Source organism: Pseudorca crassidens, chromosome X (genome assembly GCF_039906515.1).
Source record: "Pseudorca crassidens isolate mPseCra1 chromosome X, mPseCra1.hap1, whole genome shotgun sequence".
NCBI lineage: Eukaryota > Metazoa > Chordata > Mammalia > Artiodactyla > Delphinidae > Pseudorca > Pseudorca crassidens.
The window spans coordinates 91556246-91565942 of NC_090317.1; the positions used below are offsets into that span (position 1 = coordinate 91556246).

Below are 9697 nucleotides of genomic sequence, written 5' to 3' on the forward strand. Positions count from 1 at the left end.
AAATCAAATCCTTCAACCTTGTTTTAATTTGCAGAATGGTGTTCCTCCTTGGATGCAGGGGAAATGAGACATTGCCTTCCTAATTCTTAGACTCCTTTTTGTTGATTAAAAAGATTCCTGTTTTTATTTTATTTTATTTTATTTGCGGTACGCAGGCCTCTCACTGTTGTGGCCTCTCCCGTTGCGGAGCACAGGCTCTGGACACGCAGGCTCAGCGGCCATGGCTCACGGGCCCAGCCGCTCTGCGGCACGTGGGATCCTCCCAGACCAGGGCACGAACCCGTGTCCCCTGCATCGGCAGGCGGACTCTCAACCACTGCGCCACCAGGGAAGCCCAAGATTCCTGTTTTTAAAGCAGGCTCTGGAATTTCACTCATTAGGCCTTACTTAAAAAAAACAAAAAAGGCTCTGTGGAGCATGGAAAATGGGCTGCATTGGAATTAATTATTAAGAGAAGGATTATGAAGAATAATTTTTCTACATGAGATCCACAAAGAAAAGTAAAGGGTCAGGAACTAGAATGATGGATCTTAAAGTGTGGTCCCCGACCAGCAGGATCAGTGTCACCTGGGACGTTGTTAGAAATTCACATTCTTGAGCCCCACCCCGGACCTACAGAATCAGAAACTGGGGTGGGGCCTGGCAATCTGGATTCAACAAACCTTCCAGATGATTCTGATACACATATAGGTTTGAGAGCCACTGGCATAGAGAATGAGAGGTGCCCTACAAAAAGCTGAGGAAGGCTTCTGTGAGGGAGGTGACATTTATTGTCTGCCTCTTTTAGAGCATAAATCCCTTGAGGGCCAGGATTTTGGGCTGTCTTGTTGTCTGTTCCAGCCAACGCCCAGAACAACTGGCACCCAATAGTTGCTCAGTAGATGTTGCATCAGTGTATTTAACAAACAGCACCTGCTGTATGCCAGGCACTGGGCTAAGGACTTTTAAAAATCTTAACTCCCAGTCTTCGCAACATACCCTAACATGCCCTGTGTATGGGGTGGGGCAGGGTGGCAGGTATTACCTACCCAAGATACTTGATGGAACATGGCCAAGCCAACCATCCCCTTCCTCGGGCCCTGAGGGTGTCCCCAGCTGGCCCCTGGGGCAGTGGATATACCCAGTTCAGTCCTTCTGAATTCTCCACCCCATACTCTTGCCACTTCCCCTTCTCACTTCCCTTGTGCTGACCTCCCCTCCACATTGCTGACCACAAAGAACCTCACTTTTAGGAAAGAGGAGGGTGGTGGTGAAGTCAGGATGGAGGATGAAGTAGTTACCTCGATGCCCACTCCACCCCATGAGGAGGGACACGCTAAGCATGCCACGCTCACTTCACCCTTGTTCAACACCCCCGTGAGGTTGGCCCTGTCATTGTGGTAGAGGGCGTGCATTTTACAGGTGGAGAAACTGAGGCTCAGAGGTTCAAGTGACTTGCTCAAGGTCACACAGCGAGGGAGTTCAATCTTGCTTCCAACTTCCAGGCTCCACTTCCCCCTCAGTAAGAATTTGTCCAAAGAGCATTGATTGAGTGCCACTGGGCTGCTGGGCGGGGCCTGGGGTGCTGGGGACACAGTGACAAACAAAACAGACCAAGCATGAGGCAGGAAGTAGGGAGGGGAGAGGAGAGGAGGAAGCTCAGGGACAGGTAGCAAGGGAGAGGTCGGAGCTGAAGAGACCTGCACGATACCCTCCCCTCCCCGCCATCCCCCATCACCACCACTGCCCTTCACCCTCCTAGTTCCTCCTGCCCCTGGTTCCTCTTTCCCACTGACTCTAGGATCAGATAAGCCCACATAAAGCCGGACCTCCTTTCTGGCGGGGCTGCAGGAGTACAGTGCCCAACATGCCCACCCGAGCGCAGGCCCATCGGTTACTGCTGCTACCGCTGCCGCTGCTGTTGCTCACCCTGCCAGCCACAGGTGAGTGGGTGGGGGCCCAGCTGGCCCCCAGGGGTGCCTGGGCCCTCCCACACTCCTGACCGTGCTCCCCCAACCCGTTACAGGCTCAGACCCTGTACTCTGCTTCACCCAGTATGAAGAATCCACGGGCAAGTGCAAGGGCCTCCTTGGGGGAGGTGTCAGCACGGAAGACTGCTGTCTCAATGCTGACTACGCCTTCCAGGAGCTCGGCAGCAAGCTCTGTATGGCGTGCAGGTTAGGGGGAGTCTGGGGTTTGAGGGGGGCAGAAAGGACTGTCTGCAGGGCGACCCAGAACTTGGGCTCTGGCCTTCTCGGAGATTCTCAAGCGTGGCTCCAAGGCCCTGATTGTGACCATGGCTCCGGGTCTCTCAGCCTTGGCTCTGTTGACATTTGGGGCCAGAAAATTCTTTGTTGTGAGGGCTGACCTGTGCGTTGCAGGATGTTTTGTAGCATCCCTGACCTCCCACTAGATGCCAGTAGCAACTTGCAACAACTAAAATGTCTCCAGACAGGTAAAAATCATCCCGAGTTGAGAACTGCCATGGCTTACATGTATTGAGCGCTTCCTGCATACCAGAAGCATTGTGGGTGGGGTGCAGCTCAGGTATTTCTGAAGGTAGCTCAAGTCCCCAGATGGTGATGACAGCTCATACGGAGCATTTACTGTATACAGACACATTGCTGGAGGGGGAGAGTTTGGGCAATTCTGAGGGCAGCTGCAGCTCCCTAATTATAACGACACTTCATATTCATTGAGCACTTCCAGCATACCAGATGCATTGCAGAGGTTGGGGGTAGCCAGAGGATTTCTGAGGGTAACTCTAGTCTCCTAATCGTGATGCCAGCTTACGTGTACTGAGCCCTCTCTGTATGTCAGACATATTTTCTAACTCTTTACTGTATATATCCCAGGTACACCATGGGGATGGGGAGCTTGGGGATTTTTGAAGGCAGCTCTGGGCTCCTGGTTGTCAACAGGTCCCATCTGTCTAGCATTATGCCGTGCAGGGGCTTGGACCTGGGGTATTTCTGATGGGGTCTCTGAGCTCATTGGGATGATGGCTCCTATTTATTATGCACTTCCTGTTTGCCTGCTACCGTGCATGGCTGTGGCCTGGTAGGCTTCTGACAGCAGTTCTGGGCCCTTAGTCCTTGTACTTGTTTACTGCGTGCCTGGCACTGTCCTTGGGGGACTTCAAAGGGTAACTCCAGGTTCCTGATCATGAAGGTAAATGATATTTAAGTATTTGCTGTGTGCCCACCTCCTCCCCAACATCACGAAGAGGTAGATACTCTCATCACTCCATTCCACATACGTTTATCCCGCACCCCTGTCTGTGCCTACCCACCCTCTGTGGTCCCATACACCATCCTTGTCAGAGCGTGCCAGGATGGGACATGTGCTTCTCTCTGCAGGCTCCCACAATGGTCACCGTGGTCCGAGTGGGCCCCCTGCTCAGTGACCTGCACGGAGGGCTCCCAGCTGCGGCACCGGCGCTGCATAGGCTGGGGTGGGCAATGCCCCCAGAAGGTGGAGCCTGGGACCCTCCAGTGGCAGCTGCAGGCGTGTGAGGACAAGCCGTGCTGTCCTGGTGAGAAGGAGCAGCAAGGCGGGCGAGCGCTGTCAGTTACCCGGCACTGGGAACTATCAGGGCAGAAGCCCTGAGGGTGGGAGTGTGCTTCATGTTTGTGAGGTCGAGGAGGAGGCTGGCGTGGCTGAAGGAGAGTGGTGGCAGGTGAGGTCAGAGGGGGACTTATCCCTGTGGGCCACAGTGAGGATGTTGGCTTTTACTCTGAGTGATGTAGTGATGGTGGAAAAACATGATCTGACTTGAGTTGTGACAGATCCCTCTCACTGTCAGGACGACAGACTGTATGTGGTGAGTAGTGAAGCAAAGGGACCACTGTGAAGGCTACTGCAATAGTCCAGATGAGCAATGATGGTGGGCCAGGTGTGGCAGAAACAATGGGCGCAGGATTAGCTGATGTGGGATACATGAGGAAGCCTGGACCCCTGAATGACACCACCACCTCCATCTTGTCCCCCTCTTTTCTCTCCTACAGAGATGGGCGGTTGGTCCGACTGGGGGCCCTGGGCATCTTGCTCTGTCACCTGCTCTAAAGGGACCCGGATTCGTCGTCGAGCATGTGATCGCCCCACCCCCAAGTGTGGGGGCCACTGCCCAGGAGAGGCACAGGAGTCAGAGGCCTGTGACACCGAACAGGTCTGCCCCAGTGAGTGAGGGCAACCACAGAGCAATGATGTGGGCACCCAGGGTGGGTCTGGGGGTTACAGCACAGAACTTCCAGGGTGGGAGGACTTCAGCATGCATGACCACACTTGGCATCTCCCCACCCCCACCCCATCACAGCACACGGGGCCTGGGCTGCTTGGGGCCCCTGGGGCCCCTGCTCAGGCACCTGCCACAATGGACCCAAGGCATCTGAGGAGAGACGAAGCCGCACATGCTCTGCACCTGAGCCCTCCACGCAGCCTCCTGGGAATCCCTGCCCAGGGTCATCCTCTGAGCAGCGGGCCTGCACCGGCCTGCCACCCTGCCCAGGTACTCGGGGATGAGGCCTCTGACACTCTGCTCTTGATTTAGGCACAGATGCTCTGCCATTTCAAGGGACAGCGATCTGAGACCATGTGACCATGGAGCTCTTCGTTTGGGGGCAGTCCGTCTCAAGGGTCTAGGGGCTGAGGGGGGAGATTGAGGTGGCCTTTCTTCTCACTCCTGTCTCCCCCAACAGTGGCTGGTGGCTGGGGGCCATGGGGTGCTGTGAGCCCCTGCCCTGTGACCTGCGGCCTGGGTCAGACCCGGGAACGACGGACATGTGATCACCCTGTGCCCCAGCACGGGGGCCCCTTCTGTGTCGGTGATGCCACCCGGACCCACATCTGCAACACGGCCGTGCACTGCCCTGGTCAGTACCCCAAGATGCACCATTTCTGTGCCTAAGCCCCCCACCCGTCTCTGCTGCCCTGTTCCCGCTGTTAATACCTTGTTCCTGTCTCTAATTCCTCCATTCCTGGCTCCGATGCCTTGGTTCCAATTCTGATCCCCCTTTCCCACATCTGATCATTCCCACCCCGTCTCCCAGCCCCCATTCCTTCCTCTGAACACCCTTGCTGGCTCCTTTCTTTGGTGCAAGCCCAGCTGCCCCCGTCTCTGCAGTGAACGGAGAGTGGGAGCTCTGGGGGGAGTGGAGCACCTGCATCCGCCGGAGCATAAAACACATCAGCTGCCAGGAGATCCCAGGCCAGCAGACCCGCTCCAGGCTCTGCAAGGGCCGCAAGTTTAATGGACAGCGATGTAGCGGGGAACAACAGGATATCCGGCACTGCTACAACATCCAGCGCTGCCTCTGTGAGTGCCCCCAGAGACCATGCTGTGAGCGTGCGGCAGCCCGTGCAGGGACAGGGGCTTTCTGACTCTCTGCCACAGACCGCATGTCCCTGCAGCCTCTCTCTCATCACCCCACCAAGACCTCTAATTCTGACTCGGGAACCCCTCCCCTCCTGGCAGGGAAAGGCTCCTGGTCGGAGTGGAGTACCTGGGGGCTGTGCATGCCTCCGTGTGGACCCAACCCCAACCGCACCCGCCAGCGCCTCTGCAAGGCCACGCTCCCCGAATTCTCGTGAGTGAGGGGGCAGTGTGCCTTGGAAGGGGTCTTGATATTGATATGTCAGCAGTCAGGGTGGGAGAGTTGGCCACCCCCAACCAGGGCTTCCACCACTGGGTCCATAGGTGCCTTGTCTGGCCGAGTGCCATCTCCCAGCTGTAGGAAGAGGGGAGAAACTAAAGAAGAAGCTGAGAAAGAGGATGTTGAGGGGAGAATCAGTAGCCTCCGTGCTCTTCAGTGACTCATTCAGTCACTCAGCCATTCTCCCATTCACTCCGTCCTTCCTGTGTCCATGTGCTCTGCCCCCTCAATTACCCAAGCTTTGACTTGCTCGTTCAGTCACTCATGCCTCCATTCACTTTCTCATTCCCTCAGTCACCCGTGCCCCAAAGCACTCTAAGGCCTTTTGGGTAACAACAGTTGCAGACACACAGAACCCAGATCCCATGGATTCCCCCACGGGATCCAGGTCTGCTGGGCCCTGACAGAAGGCATCTGAGAAATGGTTGGTGTGTGGAAAAGGGACTGCCACCTCAGTCTGGGTCCAGGAAGCTGACTGGGCCTCCCCTGGCAGGAGGGGGTTGGGGAAGGCTTTCCCACCATCAAAACTGTGTGAGCAGAGTCCTGGACACAGGTGATCAGCCGCCCGAAGTGTTTCCAGGTGGCCAGGGTGGCCCAGGTGTTGGAGAAGGTTAAAACACTGACTTATCCCTTCCCTATTTCCACATGCATCAAACTACTAGATTAAGTGGCCTCTTCCCAACTCGTGGAAAGCCTGCCATCTGGTCTCTGGGTGTGGGGTGTAGAGTGGGTCCAGAAGATGAGTTAGGGGTGTTGAATGGAGGCATGAAGGGCTTGACAGAGGGAGGGAATGAATGGAGAAAGGACTGATGGAGAGAATCGGAATGGGAGTGAGTGGAGAGCTTGCCTAGTGGGACAGATAACCCAGGCAAAGACCATTTTGGACATGCGGCTTTGAATAAAGTGGAAGAGAGAACTAGAGATTGACTTGGGGGCAGGGATTTGTGCCTAACAGCAAGGCTTGAATGCCAGGGCAAGGCATTTGGGATTTTTCCAGTGGGCAATGGGGAAATAAGTAAAAGGTTTTAGAGGTGAGAGAAGGTAGCTCATATCAACAATTACCAGCATTTATTGAGCACTTATTGTGTACCCGACATGACTCTGAGCACTTTACCTGAATCAACTCATTTATACTTACTCAGCCCAGTGAGGTGGGTATTACAAGTATTCCCATTTTTCAGATGAAGAAAACTGGGGTACAGGGGAGATAAAGAAATTGCCCAATATCTCACAGCTTAAAAATAAATAGTGTTGGGCACACAGTAGGCACTCAATAAGAGTTTGTTGAATGCATTCTTGCCTTCCCTGAGCTTCTCGCCTTCATCCCCCGCCCCTAACGCACCAGGCCCACCGTTACCACGGTCGAAGGTCAGGGTGAGAAGAATGTGACCTTCTGGGGGAAACCGTCGGCAGTGTGTGATGTGCTGCAAGGGCAGAAGGTGGTGGTGGAGGAGAAACGGCCATGTCTACACGTGCCTCCCTGCAAAGAACCCTGAGGATGAGAAGCTCTAACATCTCTCTCTTCCACTCTGACCCCCTGACCTCTCAGACTTCAATAAACCAGCCTCTTCCCCAGGAGTGGGGCCATGGCATCTTCTAGGCCAAAGAGCGCAGCACAGGCAAAGTCGCAGTGGCCTGTGGTGGAAAACAGTATTTTCCACGGTGTGACAGGAGTGAAGGCGAGTGTCCGTTCCTGCTGTAGCCCTGATATCTGCCCCTCTTCCCCGCAGTGCCCCGGGTCACCCAGCACGTCCCTCTGCAGAGTCCCGATTTACGAATTACGGGCTTCCTGATTGGCTACCCTCCCTGGCAGGCACTTTCTGATTGGTCGGAGTGCTTGTTTTCCATCTCCCCGCTCCTAAAGCTCCCTCCGCTGGCGGATTCCGCGTCATTTGGCAATGAGGCCTGGCAGGGGTTGGCGCCCAACTGAGCGGAACACCTGCACCCACCCACTCCCAACAGCCCAGCTCCAACGCTGCAATTAGCGGCGACAAATAGCTCCCGCGAGGCGGGGGGCGGACCGAGGAAGTGCCTACGAGGTGCTTTGAGCTGGGACAGGGGCAAGGAGAAGCTAGAGTCAGCATCTGCCAGGAGGAGCCCCCCAAGACACTCAGACACATTCCTTTAGCATTTGTTCATTCATTCAACACTTATTAGCATCTACTGTATACTAGAGCTAAGTCTGGGCATCGGGTGGAGGAGGGCTGGTAGAAGGGGAGGACATCTAAGCAAGGGAACAGACTAGAATGGGTGATCCTTTCATTCGAACATTTTATTCAACACTTACCAACGCCTACTGTATACTAACAATAGCGCTGGACATCATGGGGGATGGGGAAGAAGAGTCAGAGCCGTATGTGTCTCCACAGTGAAGGGAACAAACCCAGGCTGCGTGCCTGGTAGTGTTTTAAGACTTTCCATAGCATGAATTCATTTAATCCACAATGAACATATGAGGTCAATATTATTATCCTCATTTTACCAAGGAGGAAACAGGCACAGATAGGTAGTGGGCTGGACGTTTTTGAAACACCATGTCAGGAGCAGAGTTTAGGACTTTGTCCTATGAGTGGAGGGGCACCTCTGTGTGGGGGGCTTCAGATGGGAAATCTGTGACACCTGGAGTCTGTCAGGGCGCTCACTTCTCTGGGTCGATTTTCCCTCGTGTAAAATGGGTCAACTGATGGATTGGGGTGAAGATGAAATCGATGGATATTCGGTTATCTTGGAAGGAATGAGCCTAAGTGAGGGGTTCCGGTGCTACTGCCAGGGTATGAGAAAAATATGTGTTTATAAGAAAGTGGAAATTTGGCTCTATGTGTGCTTTATGAGGCACATATCTCTGTGAATGTGTGATATGCAGACCTATGGGTCTGTGCAGGAATTAAGTGTATGTGGAGTGCGTGTGAAGTTACAACCGTGTGCACATAACAATGTGTAAGTTATAGGAGTGTGGGTGTGTGTGCATGCTCATTAAAGTGGCATGAATATGTATGTGTGAGTTATAAACATGGGTACAATACTGATTACGAACATATGTCAAGTGTGTGTGTTTCAGAGTCATTGCTCACCAATGCACAACAAAGAAACACATTCTTGGAGCCCCTTCTGTATGTGCCTTCCTGTTGGAGAAGATGAAGCCAGTACAGAGGAGCCTTACCTCTGCCTCAGGGAGTTGAGGCACTCCTTGGGTGGGGGTCGGGGGAATCTTCGTTCTTCTGCGAAACAGTCTACAAAAAAATTAATTTCTGGAAAATGAGCCACCTGGAGAAAGGGAATGACACTGGGGGACATGAGTACTAGGAACCTGGCAATGGGGCTACTGGGAAGAGGCAGACTGGAGACAGATTCCTAAGGAGCCCAACTTCTCACTCCCAGAGGAGCCAGAAAGATCTGTAGACCTGCAGCTGCTCCCATCCCCCAGAGAGGGCACCACGGGCCCAGCAGAGCTTGTTTGCTTGTGTTACTGAGCAAAAACTGGGGAGCACATACTTCAAAATGTTGGGAGATACCCAGTTTCTGGAGAGCTCCCCATTTGGGGAACACTGGGATATGGGATGCCAGAGAGGATATCCATGAGAGGGGGAAGGAATGGCCAAAGCAGAGGCCTGCAGGTGGACTGAAGCTGGCTGCGATGGAGGAGGGAACAGAGACAGTGGACTGTGAGAGCCTAAGGGAAGAGGGGACTTCCTGGAGACCTAGGCAAAAGATGATCCTTGAGAGAGAGAAGGAAAGGACATTCCTGGCAGAGGTCACAGCACTCCCCCACCCCCACCCTCTTAGAGTTGGGTCGGGTGATCATTTTTACAGATGAGGAAGCCAAGTTTCAGAGGCCGGTAAGTTACTTTCTTAAGAGTATAGTGGAGGCCCAGTTTGAACCCAGGCTCTCCGACTCCAGACCTCACACCATGACCTTGTTTAAACAGGCCAAAGCTTTAATGAATGAAGAATGTATAAATGAATAAGTGGATGATTCACTTGAAAATCCTGATGGCACAAGGGACTCTAAATCTGCCTACTTCTTGCCATATCTTCTTCCGCCTCACTTGGTCCACCATTATCGCTCA

General features: G+C 53.7%; 1 protein-coding gene across 1 annotated transcript; it reads left to right on the top strand.

The window, feature by feature from the left end:
- The first annotated feature begins 315 nt into the window (after positions 1–315).
- CFP (complement factor properdin) lies at positions 316–8726 on the top strand. The gene is made up of 9 exons (XM_067722999.1): positions 316–1922; positions 2006–2156; positions 3339–3514; positions 3987–4157; positions 4295–4486; positions 4677–4850; positions 5102–5293; positions 5453–5564; positions 6976–8726. The coding sequence occupies exons 1-9, from the start codon at positions 1847–1849 to the stop codon at positions 7124–7126; spliced, it is 1395 nt and encodes a 464-aa protein (XP_067579100.1). The 5' UTR covers positions 316–1846; the 3' UTR covers positions 7127–8726.
- The last annotated feature ends 971 nt before the right edge of the window (positions 8727–9697 follow it).

Excerpts from the sequence above, each read along its gene's own strand:
- CFP (XM_067722999.1), top strand. The coding sequence starts at position 1,847 with ATGCCCACCCGAGCGCAGGCCCATCGGTTACTGCTGCTACCGCTGCCG. Across the intron at positions 1,923-2,005 it reads GCTCACCCTGCCAGCCACAG|GCTCAGACCCTGTACTCTGC; the intron begins GTGAGTGGGTGG and ends AACCCGTTACAG. Across the intron at positions 5,565-6,975 it reads GCCACGCTCCCCGAATTCTC|GCCCACCGTTACCACGGTCG; the intron begins GTGAGTGAGGGG and ends CTAACGCACCAG.